Source organism: Denticeps clupeoides, chromosome 17 (assembly GCF_900700375.1).
Source record: "Denticeps clupeoides chromosome 17, fDenClu1.1, whole genome shotgun sequence".
Lineage (NCBI taxonomy): Eukaryota > Metazoa > Chordata > Actinopteri > Clupeiformes > Denticipitidae > Denticeps > Denticeps clupeoides.
The window spans coordinates 2,116,348-2,137,085 of NC_041723.1; the positions used below are offsets into that span (position 1 = coordinate 2,116,348).

General features: G+C 46.7%; 3 protein-coding genes and 1 non-coding gene across 6 annotated transcripts; 1 reads left to right on the top strand and 3 right to left on the bottom strand.

The window, feature by feature from the left end:
* Positions 1-277: 277 nt before the first annotated feature.
* On the bottom strand, positions 278-2,551 carry LOC114767178 (zinc-binding protein A33-like). The gene is made up of 6 exons (XM_028958758.1): positions 2,147-2,551; positions 1,967-2,062; positions 1,665-1,883; positions 1,545-1,567; positions 920-1,038; positions 278-840 (listed from the first exon to the last, which is right to left on the bottom strand). The coding sequence occupies exons 1-6, from the start codon at positions 2,549-2,551 to the stop codon at positions 278-280; spliced, it is 1,425 nt and encodes a 474-aa protein (XP_028814591.1).
* An 8,653-nt stretch (positions 2,552-11,204) lies between these two features.
* On the bottom strand, positions 11,205-15,024 carry LOC114766742 (zinc-binding protein A33-like). 3 transcript variants are annotated; one of them, XM_028957895.1, is made up of 8 exons: positions 14,668-15,024; positions 14,478-14,581; positions 13,089-13,530; positions 12,763-12,858; positions 12,467-12,697; positions 12,338-12,360; positions 12,147-12,268; positions 11,205-12,069 (listed from the first exon to the last, which is right to left on the bottom strand). In XM_028957895.1, exons 2-8 carry the CDS (start codon positions 14,561-14,563, stop codon positions 11,510-11,512), a joined length of 1,560 nt encoding a protein of 519 aa, XP_028813728.1. In that variant the 5' UTR covers positions 14,564-14,581; positions 14,668-15,024; the 3' UTR covers positions 11,205-11,509. The 3 variants fall into 3 exon arrangements, with proteins under 3 accessions (XP_028813728.1, XP_028813730.1, XP_028813729.1); XM_028957897.1 differs by having other exon boundaries at positions 13,089-14,581; XM_028957896.1 differs by lacking the exon at positions 14,668-15,024 and having other exon boundaries at positions 14,478-14,661.
* Positions 15,025-15,078: 54 nt separating this feature from the next.
* Positions 15,079-15,152, top strand: trnat-agu (transfer RNA threonine (anticodon AGU)). The gene has a single exon. It is a non-coding gene; the product is annotated as a tRNA-Thr (tRNA).
* Positions 15,153-15,226: 74 nt separating this feature from the next.
* Positions 15,227-20,711, bottom strand: slc7a10b (solute carrier family 7 member 10b). Its single transcript, XM_028957898.1, has 11 exons — positions 20,582-20,711; positions 19,737-19,941; positions 19,136-19,287; positions 18,815-18,940; positions 18,576-18,729; positions 17,833-17,956; positions 17,555-17,658; positions 17,381-17,477; positions 16,725-16,874; positions 16,426-16,603; positions 15,227-16,333 (listed from the first exon to the last, which is right to left on the bottom strand). The coding sequence occupies exons 1-11, from the start codon at positions 20,685-20,687 to the stop codon at positions 16,203-16,205; spliced, it is 1,527 nt and encodes a 508-aa protein (XP_028813731.1). The 5' UTR covers positions 20,688-20,711; the 3' UTR covers positions 15,227-16,202.
* Between the last annotated feature and the right edge of the window lie 27 nt (positions 20,712-20,738).

The following is a 20,738-nucleotide window of genomic DNA, read 5'->3' on the forward strand; positions in this document are numbered from 1 at the left end:
ATTAGTAATAGTATTAGGTTAATAGGAGAATATCTTGAGTTCAGAAGGTGTGGACAGATGTGGACATCATTTGTCCAAATGGAGCAGCATTTTCATAATGGACCACACTACAGTTTTTGATGTTTTCTGCATTAAAATATGACCTGTATTTGAATCACTCACTCCATGAGGTGTCATTTATTGGTAAGGCTATATTCCAAATAATATTCACATTCACATTCCTAAAAAAAAAGAGATAAATATTTTGAATGGGTTTACGGTTCTGACTGAGTTCTGACTATTCTGCCCTGCCCTGACAGCTGTGGTCCAGCCCGGCTGGAACCGGTTCCTTGGCTGGTAGGATTCTGAGTGTCTGCGCTGAGCTCACGTTACAGAAGTAAGGGAACAGTCGCTCTGTGAAGGCATGCGTGAACGTGTACAAGTGGACGCCGGTGATGGCATTGTGGAACGACAGCGTCCCTTTGTCCCAGTCCAGCTGAACAGTGACCCTCCGGGGTCTCCCATCCACTGTGAGTGGCGTCAGCAGCTCTGATGAGTGACCCTTGCCGTACTTGCCATTGTAGAAGCCGATGTACCAGAGGGCAAAACTGGACAAATTCCTTTTCTTCCACTCCGACTCTGTGATCACGCCCACTGCCCAGGCAGTGCCGTCCCCCACGTCCACGTCCCAGCGGTGCACGCCCGAGGAAAAGCCCTCAGAGCCCAGCACACTGGCGTAACCGCCGAACCTCTCCGGGTTGTCAGGCAGCTGCTGCATCTCGATGCCCAGCGTGATGTTGGTGAGATCGCGAGACAGGAGCAGACAGGGGTGAGCGGTGTTGGGGTCCAGCGTCACAGGGGCTACGGAGAGAAGGGGAGAGTGAGGCACGTGCTTGCCACAGCATGCGCTACACAACAAGTAGGAAAATGTGAGACCCACCGTATTCTGTGGCCGCCCGCATCTTCTCCCAGACTTTAAACTTGAGGTTGCCCAGGTGCTCAGCCACCCGGATAAGGGCTCCATCCATCTTCTCTGGATACTGAGGCCTTACCTGCACCCTGCAATGTTCATCATCTCTTAGTGAAAAAATCTGTCCTTTCTTAATGCAAAAGAATGCACTTGCACTCATGGAAGTACATTGCTTAGGCAATAAGGAAAAACATGCAGTTTGGCTTTTTTCCGTATGGACTCATATGGACACATCAACACGTACCCAGACTGTCTCACTATCCCTAATCCATCTATGTTGTTTATTATATTATATTATGTGGTGTGTGTGTATACCTAAATACAGTACAGGCCAGAAGTTTGGACACACCTTCCCATTCAATGTGTTTTCTTTATTTTCATGACCATTTACGTTGGTAGATTCCAATGAACCCAATCGAGATGGACCGCAGAGTGAAGGCAAAGTGCTAAACACCTCTGGGAACTCCTTCAAGACTGTTGGAGAAGCATTTCAGGTGACGACCGACGTAAATGGTCATGAAAATAAAGAAAACACGTTGAATGAGAAGGTGGGTTCAAATTTTTGGCTAGTATTGTATATAAAAATTGCACATACCTTGTCATGGTGGTGCTATAGTTCTGGAAATTAAAGTGAGAAGAGACATTGTTTGAAAATCAAGCAGAAGCATCACTACACCACTGCCTAAAAGGCAGCCAAGTACTGACGGTGGCGTACCTGTAGAAAGAGAAGATCGTCTGAGCTCAGCTCTTGTTCAATTGCCATGAATGTCTCAGAAAGGTACGATGCCTCTTCCACCTTTCGCAGCATCATCTGATTCTTCTGCTCCTCTTCTTCCCTCAGTGCAGATATCCTGGCCGCCTCCTCGTCCTGCAGAAAGTGGTGAAGCTTCACAAACTCCTCCTTGATCTCCAGCTCAGTGTGATAGGCCTGGCTCTGAGATCAGAAGGATGGGACTTTTAAAAAAAAAGAACTACCCATGACCCCGTTGTGCCCTTGCCCGGGTTTCCTTCTCTCACCTTGATGTACTTTGCTGTTTGCTCCCAGGATGCTTTGTATGCTTCATACGACCTGACTCTGTCTCTCAGCGGCTTTGTTTTCATCTTGAGATCCTCCTGCAAAGAGAATCACGCTTTTATTATTTGACTTAAATATTAATTTAACAGTAATAAATAGGACAAGATCACAGGCAAACTCACCTTGAGTTCCTTGGCTGCTTCATCGATGGGGTAGAAGGTGTGATTGGTGTGTTTCTTCGAGTCACGGCAGACCAGACACAGCGGTACTCTGTCCTCCATGCAGAACAGCCGGAGTTTTTCACCGTGCACAGTGCAGAGGAGGTCAGGCCCCGAGGGGACCCCCAGACTTCTCTCCGATCGGAAGTCCTCACACAGGTTCCTCAGCACCAGGTTGCTGGGCGGATGCTCCATGTACGATGGCGTCCTGCACACGGGACATTCCTGGGATGTTCTCTTCTCCCAACACTGCTGAAGGCAGGTCCTGCAGAAGCTGTGGCTGCACAGCAGCAGGACGGGGTCCCTGAAGATATCCCTGCACACGGGACATGAGAGGTTCTCCTCCAGGAGTGAGGTCCTGAAGTCCATGACAGAGAGTTCCTCACTGGTATGCTATAACTGTCCCCTGTGGGGCTTATCAGATGCCAGGGCACTGTATTTATCTGCATCTCTCCAGCCTGTGAGCACACGTGTGCCGAGTGGGAGGAGAATTACAGAGAAGTTGTCCTGTGCACAGGCCGGGTCCGATTACACAAGCAGAATTTGCATATTTACCGTATTTTCATATTTACTTTTTTACATTATTATTCAATCTGGTCTGAAAGGTACAATCAGAAAAGTGCAGTGTGGATGAAATGTGATTTAAATTCACGCAGATGCAGTGAGTTACAGATGAGTTTTCCTGATACGGTGACAGTTCAGACTGCAGACATAAACAAGTTGCGTAATGACAGGTTCCATTCATCAGACCGGATTCACGGGAAATTCAGCAAAAATTATTAGGGCTTCCTGCTCAGAGCTTCTGCAGAAAGAGATTACATTTACATATACGGCATTTACCAGACGCCCTTATCCAGAGCGAATTACAATCAGTAGTTACAGGGACAGTCCCCCCCTGGAGACACTCAGGGTTAAGTGTCCTGCTCAGGGACACAATGGTAGTAAGTGGGGTTTGAACCTGGGTCTTCTGGTTCATAGGCGAATGTGTTACCCACTAGGCCACTACCAGCCTGTTCCCACCCAGTTAACCTTTTAACAGACTTTACTGATAACTGCAACAAAAGCGAGACGTCAGAATGCTCATTCAAAGGCCTCAGAAGGAATGGGAACACTGAACTGTGTCCTCACTGCTCTGGCACACAAGTATATTTTTAAAACTGAAAGTGAACTGTGCACCATATGGACCGTGAAAATTAATTTTAAAAAAATGATGACGAACCAGGGACGCTTATTTTAATCAAGGTCATCCCTGTATGAACTTGTCTCAAGGTCAACGTGTCGAGCGGAAGACTGGATGGTTCACAGGAACAAGGAGAATAGAAGAAGGGCAGAGGTGCTGGAGATGATCATACGACTCTATAACACAGGCATTTATTAATAAATAATCACACAGACACTTTACACGACAGAAGACAAATGGAAAAAGACCTTTATAATAATAAGAAGAGATGGAAACAATCAGGGCAACCAGGAAACACGACAAACACAGAATTCCAGTCCGGGGTACCAAGAAATGCTGTATTTCTGTGATCATCTTTATTCAGTCCTGTCTTTATTCAAAGGTGGTGCTACAGGAGATGATACGTAACAAATGATAGGAATAACACGGGATATGACTGAATGAAATGCAGAACGAATGTATAAGGAATGTTCTTTATTCATCATGCTTGCTGTGCCTAATACATTTCTAGGCTGTGCCTAGATGTACATTTTTACATCGGAAAAGTCTGGCACCAACAATGCCCAACATATAAATCGTTGGTTGTGATTATACACACGACTCAAGAAGTATAAGTATACACGACCACAGGAGATGAATTGGAGCTCACATACATTTTGAAACGTTGAAGTGCCCTCCTCAACATCGGGCACTGTTGAGGGCACTTTGATGGTCGAATAGTTCAACTGATGGGAATCAAACTGAATGAGAAGTGTGAGACGGGATGTGCGGTCCCCCCACTAATCATAACTTGAAGGGAAGAGAACATTTTGGAGTGATTAAGATTGGGGCACAACAAATAAGAGTCTCAGCCACCTCAAAAGCCTGCTGACATGGTTCATCCCATCTAAAAGAAACTTTAGGGCTTTCCGCTTCACCGTTCAGAGAGCGGCAGCTCAGATGGTCGGATCAGGAATTTGTTACCTCCTGTTTCCTTTTCTCAAGCTCCACCAAGTCTCATGGCTTGAAATCGTGCAAACCATTGCATTTGCTTGCAATTGGAATGTAAAAGGAGCACAAATCTTTTGTTCCGTCACGTGAGACTCCAGTGGGAGACCCAGTGGGTTAATTTTGTTTTTTCTGGAAAAATGCAGACACTGCGCCAGACATTGTGGTTGGCTGAAGGTGTTGATGATGCTCAACTTCTATAGGCCGCTCTCCTCCTCGTCCCACCTCTCTCCACCTCATTAGCATTTAAAGCTACAGACGGTGAAATGGCGCGTCCTGGGAAATCTCATTGTGGGACTGGATCAAAGTGGCTGTAATTCCGCACCACGGCTGCATTTCAGAAAGAGACTTCAGATACAGAATTAGTAGACCAAGAAGCAAAAAAAAAACATTTATCTCAGGGGACCTTTAAATGATCAGCATTTTATTTAATCCTCTTTCAAATTGTACTGATCCATGCATCGCACCGAGTTTAAGAGTGGTGTATGAATATTTATGGACATTCTCTTCCATAAACACAATGCTTATCTACTCCCTGTTCTCTTCATCTATTCCCACTCCTGATATGGAGGAAGTGACACTTCCGCAGGCTGTCGGACTGGAAAAACGATCCATGAGTAATAATTCAGCATTACTTATTACTTCATCAATGTCACAATTATAGTCATTGTTCAGAAGTTTCCGTTCCTGGTTCTGTGGTTTCTGACTAGGCCCTTCCAGGTAAGTATTGAGGATATTTTCTATATAACTTGTCTTTAATTCCAGGTTAGGGATAAATTTTGTTCATCTGAAGTTCATGCTAGGCTCCTGCACTCGTGACCTCTGCCAGTGCAAAGGGGTAGGTGATGGGGTTCTGTAAGCTTGTGTTTAATGCACAAGATTAATATGAAGTTATTAAAGGTACTTTTCTAAAACCACGATGACAGGGATATCGCGTTTCTCAACCTGTTTTTTGCAATATAAGTCTAAAGTTAGGCACACACATGTCTCCAAGACAGGATGCATCCCCATTTAAGATTAAAGTTCAACAAACACACCTTTATTTGTCATAAACCTTTGTGTCCAAACATAATGGTGGAATATATACCCCTGGATGGGTTTCATGTTGCATGAAAAGTTGATGACATGTAATCAAAGGGGGTGTTCTTAGAAAAGAGAAATAAGAATGAAGCCCAGAAACCAGTTCAGTTGTCTCAATTAATAAACTGTCTACTATAATTAGCTGCTGTTGCTGCTTTTCCTGAATCTTCGGCACCCTCCACCACAGAAACAGGCTGTTTGTGTGACTTTTCTGCTAGGTAAATAACACTTGTAGCCTATATTGACGGTTCCTATTCAGTCCTGTAGGGGGCGGTAGACAGCCAACAATCAACTCTTCCGAAAAAGAAAAAAGGAAACACCTGCAAAGAATAGAAAGGTGGAGAAGACATGGTCTCTCTGTGCGACTTCAAGTTCACCCTTCACCAGCCATTTCTGTGTCATTTGATCATTTGATAATCATCTGCTAATTTCAGCCATAATAGTGTTTGAGTGATGGTGCTATGTACATATGACAATGGGGTGACAACCTTCATATGCATTAGATGTACCTGTACCAGTGTGCTTTGGTTAGACTACTTTTGCTACATGTAAGATTTAGACAATTAAACAGCGTTACCTAGTGACGTAACATTTAACAATAAAAAATGTAGACAACAATGAGACAGATCACGCTAAACTAGTGAAATAAACTAGTGAGTATTAAATGTGCTAAGACAAATAGTGCAAATATTGCTGTGCTAAATGGAACAATGCAATAATAGATCATATAACGGACAGATAATATTATTCAACATAACAGAGTTAGTGTGTGTGTGTCAGTCCAGAGTGGAAAGTTCCTGAGTGTTGCAGAATGAAGCTGTTGCACAGTCTGGCAGTGAGGGCCCGAATGCTTCGGTACCTTTTTCCGTAAGGTAGGAGGGTGAAGAGTGCATGTGAAGGGGTGTGTAGAGTCCTTCACCATGCTGGTGGCGTGTGTGGTAAATGTTCATTATGGAGGGAAGAGAGACTCCAGTTATCTTCTCAGCTGTCCTCATTATCCGCTGTAGAGTCTTGCGGTCCGATATGGTGAAGTTCCCAAACCAGGCAGTGATGCAGCTGGTCAGAATAGTCCATCTATAGAGCATTCTAACCAGCTGCATCACTGGTTAACACTGAACATGTCCCTGTCGTCTCTTGTAATTTGATTCATGGTTATTGTAATTAATGAGGAGTTCTGTGACTGTTATTGTCAAGATTGGCTGCAGCTGGAGACATCGCCTGTGGCCAGTCAGGACAGCAGTGAATAGGCGCCATGCAGCCGCCCGTCAGCGGCTGCGACATTCGTTGTGGACCTGGCAACTGTTTGGTAGTGGTTTGCGTTCTGGCAATTGCCACATGCCTGGGGGCTAGTTTTTGTTCTCCCCTTTATTTCCCCTGTTTTCGGCCCTGGCGCGGTCTTGATTTGTGTTTATTGATAACTCCTTGTTTATATGATGTCCCGTCAGCTCGCCGACCTGACAGTTCTAAAACTCCTGCAGCTGTATGGTAGGGGCCATGACCCTGGTTTAGTTGGTCAGTGTCCGAGTTTGTCCTCTTGGACACACATAGATATAAGATACACTAGACGTCGTGCAGAATGGGAGCGAATTCGGCAACAGAGCCGCCATCTTGGGAGGGGCTGCCGCTATTTTTAAATGAATGAACGTCTATCAGGGCAAAGGTGGAATTCACCCGCAATTTTGAGAAGCGATTTTTATGCTCTTGGTTTGTTACAAATGTCAGGCACATATTCATGACAGAGAAGCAGTTTTTATTTTGTTGGAAAAAATAGCTATAGACAGTGCAGGCTCCATGCACAGAGAACTGTCAAGAACTGCAATATTTACAGGTTTCATCTTTTCTTGTACCACCTAATCGCCTTTTTCAGGGAACAGTCTGCTGACAAATGAGATTAGCTGTTTCAAATCATAAGTGAAAGTGAAGTGATTCTCATTGTGAAACTCCGCACCACAGCACACGGTGACACCGTGAAACGTGTCCTCTGCCTTCAACCCATCACCCTTGGTGAGCAGTGGGCAACCCGGGGGAGCAGTGTGTGGGGACGGTGCTTTGCTCAGTTCATCTCAGTTTGGGATTCGAACCCCTTAAATGTGATCTGCTTGAAGCCCAGCAACTACAAGCAGAATCCATTCACAAATGGTTTATTCTGTGTCTTTCTGTGCAGCAGGTGCTGTGTGACTCTTGTGATGTGCCTGTACATGAATGTTCGGTGCTCAATTGGGTGACGTAACCTCTAATAGTGGTGGAGTTGATGGAAAAGCATTGAAAGTTTTTCTTCAGATCATGTGTAAATACCATATTTCATTACAACGATTCCACTGAGATGCAACGATGGTAAAGTTGTGTAATCACTCCGCTCATTATCTAAAGAGGAAATGTATGCTGTGTAACGTTCTGTTTTCCTTCACCTGGCCAGGGTGTGTAATGTTCTTTTTCATCTTGTTATAGCACCATTATAAATATAAATACATTTGATTTACTTTTACTTCATGTTTCTGGCTCACGTCTCCAGATAGCGGAGATTGGTGTCGCTGGAACACGCCGGTCACGGAGCACTGAACACCGGGCCGAATCCAGCGCTGATGTCAGCCGGAGAAGCTGATGCGAACGTGAGCAACTCATCGCGATAAGGAGGTCAAAAATGTGGCAGGATGTTTTGTATAGTTTCCTGTCAGAGTTTTGATTAATGTCCGTGCTCGCCCTTCGGCATTTATGGAGGTCAGAGGTACAGCGTCTGCCGCTGCCCTCGGTGCTCCTGCCTGCTGGAATGTGGATCCACAACTGGAGCAAACGTGTCTTCCGTAAGTGCTTCGGTATGCTTGATGGTTCGAGTTGACTCTGCCATAATATTCACAAGTTTCTGTGATCAGAAACTGATCAGTGAGGTGAATTTTGGTTTGTTTAAGATGATATAAGTGTTGGACCATCTCAACAGAGCAATATGTAGGTATGTAGGTATACACCATCCCTCCACAGGGTGCGCAAATCTTTACACAACCCCTTATTCCTAACCAAGGTCACATATTTCATCCTGGGACAGTGGGCACATGGTGGGGACTCATTGCAGGATGGACACTCACCTACGGACAATTTAGAGCCAGAACTCACAACCTTGAAAGTGTGAGGCCACCTTCAGTTGGTGGATAAGTGGGCAGTGGTGGCCCAGCGGTTAAGGAAGCGGCCCCGTAATTAGAAGGTTGCCGGTTCGAATCCTGATCCACTGATGTCCCACTGAGCAAAGCACCGTCCCCACACACTGCTCCCCGGGCGCATGTCATGGCTGCCCACTGCTCACCAAGGGTGAAGGTTAAAAACAGAGGACACATTTAGTCGTGTGCATTGTGTGCTGTGCTGCAGTGTATCACAATGACGATCACTTAAAAACAAAATAAAAACGTAAATTTATGTTACATTCTGTAAACATTTCCTCATATTGTCAGAATTTAATGGCTCATTGCTTAACATACTGCTCACAACATTAGCTAAAGGATGTATTGTCTGTGTCGTATTGCTTTGTAGGTCAAAGGTAATGTATTTGATTGCACACAATTGCATAGCGTGAATTTTTTGCTTATTGAGGCTGAAACAGCAGCCCTGCGGAATGCAGATCCACAACCGATGTTGATGACTGCTTAGATGATGTGTTTAAAGTGTGTTTTGGAAGGTATCTTAATGTGGATGCCTCAGTTGCCAGCGGTAGATGGGGACAGATTACGCCGTCTGTCCGTTTTGCCTGCACTGAGTAGAGTGGTTTTGATGCTGCATCTGGCAACCTGACATCTTCCATCAATGGGGGAGACAACCAAGTCCTTCATCACATAAAACGACAACAAGCCCCGGTTCACAGACAGACTGAGAAAACTTTGTCAGGCCAAGGCGGGCGTCTGTAGAGGTGTGGACAGGTCCAGTCAACAAACTCCATGACAAAGGAAAGCAGAGGGGCTAAAAAACTGTTTTCAGTGATGAGATGATATAGAAGATTGTTATTTCCGTGCACAAATGTTTTTTGTACCACCAAATTAATTCTAGAATTACACAATCAAGTTAAATCTTGCTGCATTTTGTCTAAAGGGATGATTTTGTACCCAAAAGGACAGTTATTAATCATGTGCACCAAACAGATTTCAGCAAACTGCTATTTTGTTGACAGAATCTAATGTGAATGAAGTAAATAAGGAAATTGTTTTCTTGACAAAATGTCATTTTTTGTTGTTTGACGAAATGCATTTTGTCTACGAAAGAAAGTGATCGACATTGACGATACACATTCTGTGGATGAATTACTTTATTTGGCCATCACAGTATTACAATTAATAATTATCAAACCCGTGACTCTTACTTTTTTTAAAGTATATCAGACCTGTGTGCATTAGTTGTCTTTATTTGTCTAGATGACAAATTCTGTGGGTGAAAGTCCCACAGTCAGGCTGCAAACTTTTAGATTCCACATGTGCTTGGTGACATTGCCCTCTTCATCAACAACGAACGGTGCACCGTACCCCTTCACAGCCCATCCAGGTGAGCCTATGCGCTGCAGGACGTGTATGTTGACGTATTGTCAGTGTTGTCATATTTGGCCAGTGACCATGTTTTATTCTCATATTCCTCAGCTTTGTAGGTGAAAGGTCGGAGGCAGTGGGTGCAGAGGGAAACTCCTCACCTTAATGACTCTGAAATGCTACAGCGGCTCGCAGGAATGTAGATCCTCCACCCGCGCAGAGCGGAGATGTAAAGTGCTCGGTGATGGAAAGATGCTTTGATAATCTTGGCGTGAACGTGACATGAACATGAAACAAAGCGCCATTCATTTACACAACAACAAAAAAATGTAATCAGACGATCATTCTGGCTTTGGGCTATGGCTCAGCCAATTAATCAATCAAGCAAACATGCATTTTAAAACTACGATGAACTCAAAGTTCCGGTAACACCACGAGGGAGGAGGCGAGGACCCAAATGCAAGCAATGAAAATGATTTATTTCAAAGGCACTGAACTTACAGAACCAAGAGCAAGACTTTCGGGAATACAGGCGTTTACCGTGGAATAGACCGAACACTGAGGGCATGTGGACATGTACGGTGTATTAGGTGGGCGGAGTATCTGGTGACAGGTACAGGTCATCTGGTGGATGAATCTGAATGGCTTCAGACCAGCCCACATTTCATATTACTTTCATCCTATTCCCTTTACCACCTTCATTTCTTCATTTTTCATGATAAAATGATCGTTTGGGTGTAGAAAGTGGTGATGTTGGAACTAATGCTTGCTTGTTCATAAAACCTGTTCCTTCCATACTGACAGAAGGAATCCCCTCGTCTCTACTGGCTCCTGGCTCTGCTTCTGACACTAAATCACATTTTTAAAGTGGTTGTAATTCTCAGCACAAAACCTTCTGATCAATTCAGACCACTTGGACTTATGGGCTCATGGCTGGTGCTTGGTGCTGCTGGATCTTGCTTCTGGGCTACAATTTATGTGGCGTCGCATCATATGTAATGTTGAAATGATATAACGTTGTGTTATATGCCAAAACACCACACAATCCATGGACTTTATAATTAATTAAGTTGAACTGTGGTTCAACATCTTGAATCACCGTCCTCATTTGACATTACAAACTGCAAGCTCTTTTATTACATACACATTTATATACATTTAGCTGTGTCTGTATACAGAGCGATCCTCTTTTTTAATGGTAGCAGCGTATGTGATCATCTCAGTGCCAGGAGTGAATGCTGGTCCAAAAAAAAAAAAAAAAAAAAAAAAAGACCGTCCCACTTGGAATAGTCCCGGTCCAGGCCTTATTAAACCCTCATTTCCTTTCAGACAGGCACAGGAAGGCTGTGGCTGCAAGGTCGTGCCTGCAAGGTCATTCCAGTATTCACACTTTCATTCATCGCGGTATATCTACCATAAATTAGACAGCGTCATTTACACACAACTGCTACTCACCGTTTACCCCCTGCTTATCTCCCGTTACACACAGACTAGCATATCACATGAAGCCAGGGAGGTAAATAGAAGAGAACAACATAACGGTACATGCAGAGCTATGAAACCGGGGCACTGCGCACTGTTTCATGAGCGATTTACTGGCTGAATGTGCCGCACGGTTACTGACGATTCCACCGGCACGATCTTCAGAGGGTGGTCCTTGCAGTGGTTGTAGAAGTAAGGGAAGACCGTCTCGTGGAATCTGTGCTTGACCACGTGCAGGCAGGTGTTGCGGCCCACGTCGGTGAAGGACACTTTTCCTTTGTCCCAGTCCAGCTGCACCCTCAGGGTCTGGACCTTCTGGTCGAGCCTCAGCGCTGAAAGGTTCTCCTGGGAGCTCCCTTTTCCATAGCGACCCCCACAGTACCCCACGTACCATAAACCGGTCTTGTGCTTGATTTGTCTCTTCCTGTACACTGATTCGGAGATCACCCCTACGGCCCAGGCCGCACTGTTGCCGACCTCCACGTCCCAGCAGTGGACCCCCGAGCTAAAACCCTCTGAGCCCAGCACGCTGGCGAAGCCCTCAAACCGCTCCGGGTTATTGGGAAGCAACTTTTGCTTTTCGCTGGACACCAAGCTGACCAGATCCTCTGACAGTGACAGGTTAGCGTTGGCTGTGTTGGGGTCCAGGACCACCGGAGCTACAGATACCGAGAGGAGACAGGACTTAATATCGACTTCAGACCCATGGAGAGCTCGAGCCGCGCCCGATACTCACTGTACTGCACCATCGACTGCAGCCTGCTGGACACGGCGAACACCAGATTTCCCAGGTGCTTGGCCACCTGGATCAGTGCCTCTCCCGACACCCTCTCTGGATCGTGAGGCAGGTACTGAGCTCTGGAATAAGACACCAGGGTCAGTGGTGCTGAAGGAGCGGCAGCAGAAGCAGAGAAGACCAACACTCACCTCTCAGACAGAGACTTGTAGTTCTGCGAACGGAACCAAGAGAACTGAAGTTAGTTGGTAATCTGAGCGAGCCCCGCCCCGACAGGTTCTGTAAGGTGTCCCTTGTACGGACTAGAAATAGAGAATTACCATCAGGAACGGCAGACTTTCAGCTCCTATCTCCTCCTCGATGGCTCTGATGGTGTCTTTAAGAAATGCGATTTCAGAATTGAGGTCATCTGTCTTCTTCTTCATCAGCTGGCAGCTCTGCTCCTCTTCCTCCTTCAATGCAGCCAGTCTCATTCCCTCTTCCTCACGTAGGAACTGGTGAAGCTCCTCAAACTTCTCCTTGATGAGCCTTTCTGTCTGATGGGCTTGGCCCTGAAACGAAAGCAGTTTTAGGGAAAGAAACGTAACAACTGAGCGGAATGAACTCAGCATCTCACCTTGATGAACTCGGTCGTTCTGCAAAAGGTTCGTTTGAAACCTTCAAGCGCTTTGACCTTCTCCTGTAGGGGCTTGAGCTTGAAGATGAGCTCCTCCTGAAAGTAAAAAATCAATTCGCTGCTCATTCAAATGCATCAGACGTGACCTTTGCCCCGAATACAGAACATTTTAAAAGCCCTGAGGTCCCGGCGTTTCTTTTATTCTCCAGTTCCCTCCAGCTTCACCTTCTACTCAACTTGGTCAGCTTGAGGCTGAAATGCTGCAGATGTTTGAATGAAGATGTTGAATCCAGACAGACAAAGAACACGACGGGCTGGTTATTAACCTTGTGATCTGGAGCAGCTTGCTCCAGGGTGCGGAAGCTCAGGTCGCTGTGCTTCGTGGGGTCGCGGCACGCGGCACAAACCGGCTTCTTGCTGCGCTCGCAGAAGTGCGTGAGCGTCTGGCAGTGTGCGCTGCAGAGGCCGGCCTCCTCCGACAGGCTGGCGGCGCGCTGCCTCCGGTCCTGCAGGATGGCTTCGCACATCCCCTTCAGCACGATGTTGCAGGGGGGCGTCGTGTTCATGGAGAGGCTCCTGCAGACCGGGCACTCTGTGGCTCCTCGCTGGTCCCAGAACGTCCTCAGGCAGGACCTGCAGAGGCTGTGGGAGCAGGCCAGCAGGACGGGGTCGTTGAAGACGTCACAGCACACCGGACAGAAGAAGTCCTCTTCTGACAGAGAGGGTCTGGAGGCCATGATCTCTTGCAGGTGATGCACCTCTGCTCCTCTGCAGCAGAAATGAACATCACCCGGCATGGTGGAGCCCCAAATACAGGCTCCCTGGTGGGCGGAGCTCCCTGGCAGGTAAATAGCATCTCACACTCCCACAGAAAGAACACGTGTGTGTTGGTGGAGGCGAGTATTTGTGTGCTTGTGCAGGAATGAGATTGTTCCTTCGATAAGCACGGTTTACTGTACATTACTAATGAGGCGTGCACTAATGCTGCATCAATCAAGAACTGAATGTGACGATGTCAACAGAACACACAGCACGGCTTAGAACAGAAGACAGTTTAGACTGGCAGCTGATGCACGTTGACTTGAATTGTTATTTTGACATCATTTTAAAGTTGGACGCCCCAGAATGTTTTAATTCAAATTAATACCAATGATACCAATTCAACAGTTTCCATCTATTCGCTGAATGTTTCATCGCTGACCGGTTGGGAATGACGACGAAATGTGAGGTCACGTCCACAACAAACTCAAATTAAAAATTCTAAGCCGCGCCCGTGTGCAGAATCATCACCAGGCCTTGCCATTTTGCAGTGTTCACTTGGTTCATAAACACAAACACACGTACAGTCTTATACCTGGCAGTTAGAATAAAGTGTTCCCTTTGTCTCCGTTAAACAGTTCTCAGTTTTTTCACATACACAGTCATACACGGTATGATATGCAGTGAAATGCTTTTGCGGCCACCGTTGACCTCAATATTGCAAATATTGCAAGTATTCCATATTGGAACCAATATGCAGATATTGCAAACGTAACCAAATATTTCAAATGTATGTTTTTATACATAAAATATGTGTAACAGGTAGGGTGAAGGTGTGCACGTGTGTAAAGTGAACGATTCTGGGGGGGGACAGAGTCCAGAAGTGGTTTGAAAGTGCTGCTGGAGTGTATTCGAGTTCTGTCCTATGTAGTGTGGTTGTGGTTGAGAGTTCATACGGCCTGCGGGGGAAGAAGCTCCTCCTCATCCTCTCTGTGTTGGAGAGAACGGGTCCACCGTTGGGGTGGCTGAGGTCCTTCACCATCTTCACTATCAACCAAGACTTAAATGAATGAAATAACTTAAATTATCACAATGTTAGAATATTAAACATGCTTCATGCTGGCTTATTGTCATTGTGATACATACAAAATGTGTCCTATTTAACCATCAACCTCGGTGAGCAGTGGGCAGCCATGACAGACGTGTTGGGACGGTGCATCCATCAAGGGGACCTCAGCGTCACCATTGGTGGTTCAGGACTCGAACCCACAACCTTCTGGGTGGCTGAGGTCCCTCGCCACCTCCCCGGCCCTGGTGGACCGCAGGTCGGGGCGCTCGGTACGGACGAAGCGCCCGACACCACGTCGAGATGTTTCCCGTGTTTCGACGCACGTTCAAACCGCCGGAAGTTCCGAGACTGTCGAGGCTGCGACGCGTTTCGACGCGTCGGTAGCAGGTAAATAAGCCGTAAACGCGGGGAGGCGCTTTTACTCCCCGTTTCCGCCGAACCCGGAAGGAACGTGGTGTAAAAGGCCTAATTTCCGGGTAGGTTGCGCCGGCGCCGTGGCTTAGTTGGTTAAAGCGCCTGTCTAGTAAACAGGAGATCCTGGGTTCGAATCCCAGCGGTGCCTTTTTTTTTTTTCTTCTTTCGTGGTTCGAATCGCGGCGTGGAAAAGATCACGACGCCGGCGTGTCCGTGGGCTGCGTTTATTGTGCCGATGTTATTCTGTCGTTTAAGGAGGAGACACGTCGCTACGTACAATTTACCCAGTTGACACTTCAACGTACGAAAACAGCGTGACATTCAACAAATAATTTACAAAATACAGTTTCCTCGTGTCAAGACTTAACCATCGTATTCTGAAAGCTGCATAGGAGAAATGTACAGAGCACAGACACCGTCTTTAACTGCGGTACATGAACTTCATATAAAGCCTTTCATTGTTATTTATGTCATTTACTTACGGTGTTTTTATGGTTTGTTGTTTCTAAAATATTTTTGTGACCGAATAATACGTGCCCGTTTGCAACTTCCTCTATGGAAAAAAAAAACAATGCATATGTACAAGAGAGGAATAAACTACAAACAGCATCATTCACAAATAAAAATGCTGTTTGGCATTAAGACTAACGTGGGCATGTGTGGCCGGTACCAGTAGTCGGTGCTTCTGTTCCGTGAATCAACATGTAGCGAATACGTAACTAGAAACCAGTGCAAGTAGTAGATTATACATTAAATTCATTAAAAAGTCGTTAGAAAAGTAGAGGCACAAGTGTGCAATGTGCGTTGATCAGTGCTTCCGATTGTGCAGCATCTGCGGTTTGAAATACTCCCTCCCATATGCTGTTGTAAATGTGTGTCAGGAAAAATTACAATTCGATTAAAATGTCAGTAAGGTGCTACAGAAAGGTGCGGAAAGGAGGACTTGTTTCAAGATGAACAACTTCAGAGTGCAATTGGAACTTCTATCCCTGATTTCAAATCGATAAACCAGCCCATACAGGACAAGGCCTGGCCACAAAGTGACTCGACATACTCCGGAGATACGGTCACAGCTTGCAGACCGGCCCTGTGTTAGTGAGCGTGACCGGTTGGGTCGCTTAGTTGGACGGTCCGTACTTGTAAAGCATTTCGCTAATACAAAACCAGTATAAAGAACGGGGTGAAAAGGGCAACGGTTTTAAAAAGTCCCAGAGGCCTTCCTTGCGGAAGAGGCCTTCTCGCTCCATCCAGCAGGTGGCGCTGCAACGATTGGGTCAATTTGTGGAAACACCACAAAAAAGATCCTCTGCCCCAGGTAGGTGGCCCATTCTGTAAAAACAACAACAGCAAAAGGCTTTAAACTTATAGCAGATGATAATAATGATGCCGTGTCATCATCCAGGGTTCAGCTGTCCACTCACCGATGAAATCATAGATACACTTTGGCTTCTCACTCCAGTGCACTCCGAGGAAGTAGACAGGGACGCCAGTGAGCATGATGACCAGCCCCACTCCACACACCACGGGCTCCGAGTGAAGACTAAAGCCCAGCAACAGAGCCCAGAAGAGCAGGTAGCACGTGGGCACCATCAGGTTCACCTTGGCAGGACGCACACCAGAACCCGAACGTGAAAACCAATCACAAGCTGGGTCTAGTGCACACATGCCTCTCTGCTGAAATGCTGGTTTACTATTAAGGTCTATTAAGTTCTAAAATGACCTTGATTGGCCTGTAGAGGGCAGGTTTCTTCCATCTGTAATACAGCAGGCCAGCAATGGTGACACCATAAGAGAGGTAGTTGATAAAGGACACATAGTTTATCAAGTTGTGAGTCTCTCCAATGCACATGATGACAATGGTGGCAGTGCACTGCAAAAAAAATATCATATAGAACTGTGATAATGTGACATACAAACCCATTGGCACAGTTAATAAAAGACATTCACTTTATTTACAGCCCTTAAAAAAGCGAAGTGATTGTCATTGTGATACATTGCAGCACAGCACACGGTGCAGCACACATTTAACCCATCACCCTTGGTGAGCAGTGGGCAGCCATGACAGGCGCCCGGGGAGCAGTGTGTGGGGACGGTGCTTTGCTCAGTGGCACCTTGGTGGATCGGGATTCGAACCGGCAACCTTCCACCACTGCCCCTTACATTGACTTACAATTTATATTTTGTAAAATGTTTTATAATAGGTACTACAGTAATTTTTTTATTAATTTTATATTTGCTCTTATAATAATTTATCTCTTTTGTGTCTGCTGAGAGTTCTTCCTCATTATTGCTTTGCACTTCTACTTCCACCCACTTCTATTTTATGAAACGGATTTTGTGAGAAGTAAGATGATAAAAATATAGATATCGACTCACACACACAAGGAGGGCGGGGATGGGCGTGCAGCTTTTACAGTGGATCATGGCAAGAAGGCTGGGCAAGTGTCCTTCCCTCGCCCCCGAGAAGCACAGTCTGCACGCAGAAGCACGTTTCCTGTCAGACTCGTGCCATTCGACTGGCAGATGGATTTCACGTGGGACAATGCGTACCTGGACGAGGTGAAGAGGTACCCGTTGATGCCTCCAAAGGTGGAGAGTGCCACAGAGATGGGCATTATAGTAGAAAACATTCCCAGCAGCTTTTGTCCAAAGGTCTGTCAGAGAACAAAAAAAAAAAGAAAGACGCGGGCACACGGCCAGACGCCCCAATTATATACTAAAACCAACGATACTATCGGCTGAACATCAGCTCTTAACTGTATATAAATGGCTCTGGGAAAGCGAGGTGAGGCGCCCCGGCCTGCTGCGATAGTGCGATCGCTACTCACAACGGCCACGGCGTTGGACGACAGCAGCTCCTCCGGCGACATGGAGGAGAAGTAGGCGATGTTGGTGAGCGTGTACACGAACGTCACCAGTGGGATGGAGATGTAAATGGCACGAGGGAGGTTCCTAGCAAAGCAAGCAGCACATTTCACACAGAGATTCCGGAAATGCGGCCTGTACCGCGTTGGCTTGTTTTATGGATTATGCGCACTGGTTTTTCACAGTAACTTTGAAATTGTGTAAAATACAGAAATAATAATGATAAAAATGTGTCTATTATGAGATGTTCTAATCCCAAAGCTGTAACATAATGGATATAAACTCCTACAAGCAAAAGTCCTCAGATGGAGAACAATATTGTGTTGCTGGTAGTAGCCTAGCGGGTAACACACTCGCCTATGAACCAGAAGACCCAGGTTCAAACCCCACTTACTACCATCGTGTCCCTGAGCAAGACACTTAACCCTGAGTTGCTCCGGGGGGGGACTGTCCCTGTAACTACTGAATGTAAGTCACTCCTGATAAGGGTGTCTGATAAATGCTGTATATGTAATGCTCTACACACATCATATCATAGTTTTATAAAAATAATGAAAATGGGTTATATGCATAAGAAATGTTATTACTATTTTTGTTATTATTATTATAATAACCAACACAAATTAATATAATAAAACAATATATTGCACAGATTTCAAATCATTCATCTTTAGTTTTTGGCTTTTGCAGTGTCATGTCTGGTCACCTTTGGGGTTCCACTACTTCCTCGGTGACATAGTTGAGGAAGTTCCAGCCGCTGAATGCAAACGACGCCTGGAGGAACGCCAGAGCAATCTGGCCCACGGACGGAGTCTTACTGAACTCGAAGGCCACCTGTGGCGTCAGGCCCTCATACTGACCTGAGAAGAAGGGACGTGGGAGGCGTGATCAAATCGGATAAAGGCTTGTTGATTATGTGGCACAGCACGGGTCGGCCTCACTGACCTCGGAATATCTGGACGAGTCCGACAACGATGATCAGGCCGAGGGCCATCAGCTTCCCCACGGTGAAGATGTCCTGGATTCGGGTGGCCAGACGGACACTGAAGCAGTTCACCCAAGTCAGGAATACTGTCACCAAAAGACAAACTCAGAAAGCAGCGCCCACGCGGTTCATCCATCCTGATTAAGAGGCATAAAACTCATTTGCTTGATGTCAAAGATGATGGCCAGTGTGACATGAACCTTGATTCGTGGCGGTGTGTGGGTCATTCTGAACAGTAAATCTGAACTGGCAAAATGGCGCTAGATCAGTGCAGGACTCACAGACGCAGGTGGTGGACAGCATGCGCGTGGCCATGTACGGCGGGACGCAGTCGGGGAAGACGGGCTGCAGGATGTAGTTGGAGAAGGTGAGGGCGATGACAGCCAGGGTGGTGGGGTACATGATGAGTACTGCGCTCCACAGCAGCAGGAACCTGAGGAGGACGCATGTTCATTCGCATGTTCACTTTATGTCATTTAAAGGTCCCCTGTCCCAACGATTCCACTCTGTGAGATCATTTAACATTAGTACGAGTTCCCCGAGCCGGTCTATGGGCCTGCGGTAGGGTTCATTTAACTCCGACACGACTTCCTGTCTGCACCAAACATTGTGGTTGGTGGATGGTGTTGATGACGCTCAACTTCTATTGGCCGCTCTCCTCCTCATTAGCATTTAAAGCTACAGACACCGAAGCGGCGCGTCCTGGGACATCTCATTGTGGGACTAGATCAATGTGGCTGTAATTCTGCACCATGGCTGAATTTCGGAAAGAGACTCCAGATACAGAATCAGGGGACCAACAACACCGATATATAAAAGCATAAAAAGCATGTCAGGGGACATTTAAGCAGATCCTTCACTACTACAACTCTCTCTACTCACCCTATAAGCCCCCCAAAAATTTCTGTAACATAGGAGTAATCTCCCCCAGATTTGGGTATGGTGACTCCCAGTTCGGCGTAGCACATGGAGCCGAGGGCAGCGATGCCGCCTCCCAGCACCCAGACCACCAGTGCCAGGCCGACAGAACCCGAGTGCTCCAACACTCCCTTCGGAGAGATGAAAATCCCAGAGCCAATGATGTTGCCTGCAAAAAAAGCCGAGAAGGAGTTTAGCATTGATCAGGCTTTTTTGGGGGGGGGTTCGGCCCGTCTAACGCCGTAGACTCGGGCAGCAGAGCTGCGGAGCGGGCAAGTGCCACGGGGAACGATTACGTAACAGCGGGACAAATCATTTGCGGCTGCCGCATGCACGGGCCCAGCCACCAGGACCAACGGGCGGACGTCTGGTCGGCCCCGGGGGAGAGGGGACACGCCACAGGGGGGAGGAAGGGGGCGGTGGCCTGCTGGGGGGCTTTGTTGGTGGCCCTTCCTGCTCCCGGCGCATCTGCATTCCGCGTGCGCCGTGACACAGTGAGCCGGAGCCCCTGGCCGGCGGTGTGACAGGGACCGAGGGACACGTGTACTACACGTCAGGGGGAAGGGGGGGGGAGGAGTCAGACCATACATCCACGCTCACCGTGCAACAGTTGTTTACTCCAAATGCACATCCACGCAGACGTGCACATTATGAACATTCTGGTGAGCCACAGCACATTAACAGAGGAAAATACACAATTTAAAATGTACACGTTGCATTCTTTATGTCGAGTCCTAGTTTCCTAAAAAAAAAAAAAAAAAAAACTTTCCCCATTAATCCGTGCGCGGGAATTAAACATATTCGCTCACCTATAATAATGGTGCATGCGCTCAGCAGGCCGATCTCTTTCTTGAGCGTCACCCGCTCCGGGAGCTCGTCCCGCTTCGCTCCCCTTCTCCGCGTTCCTCCATCCATTTCTGGGGGCGCAGCGCACTGAAGAGCCCCCCTCCAGCCAACCTCGGCCTC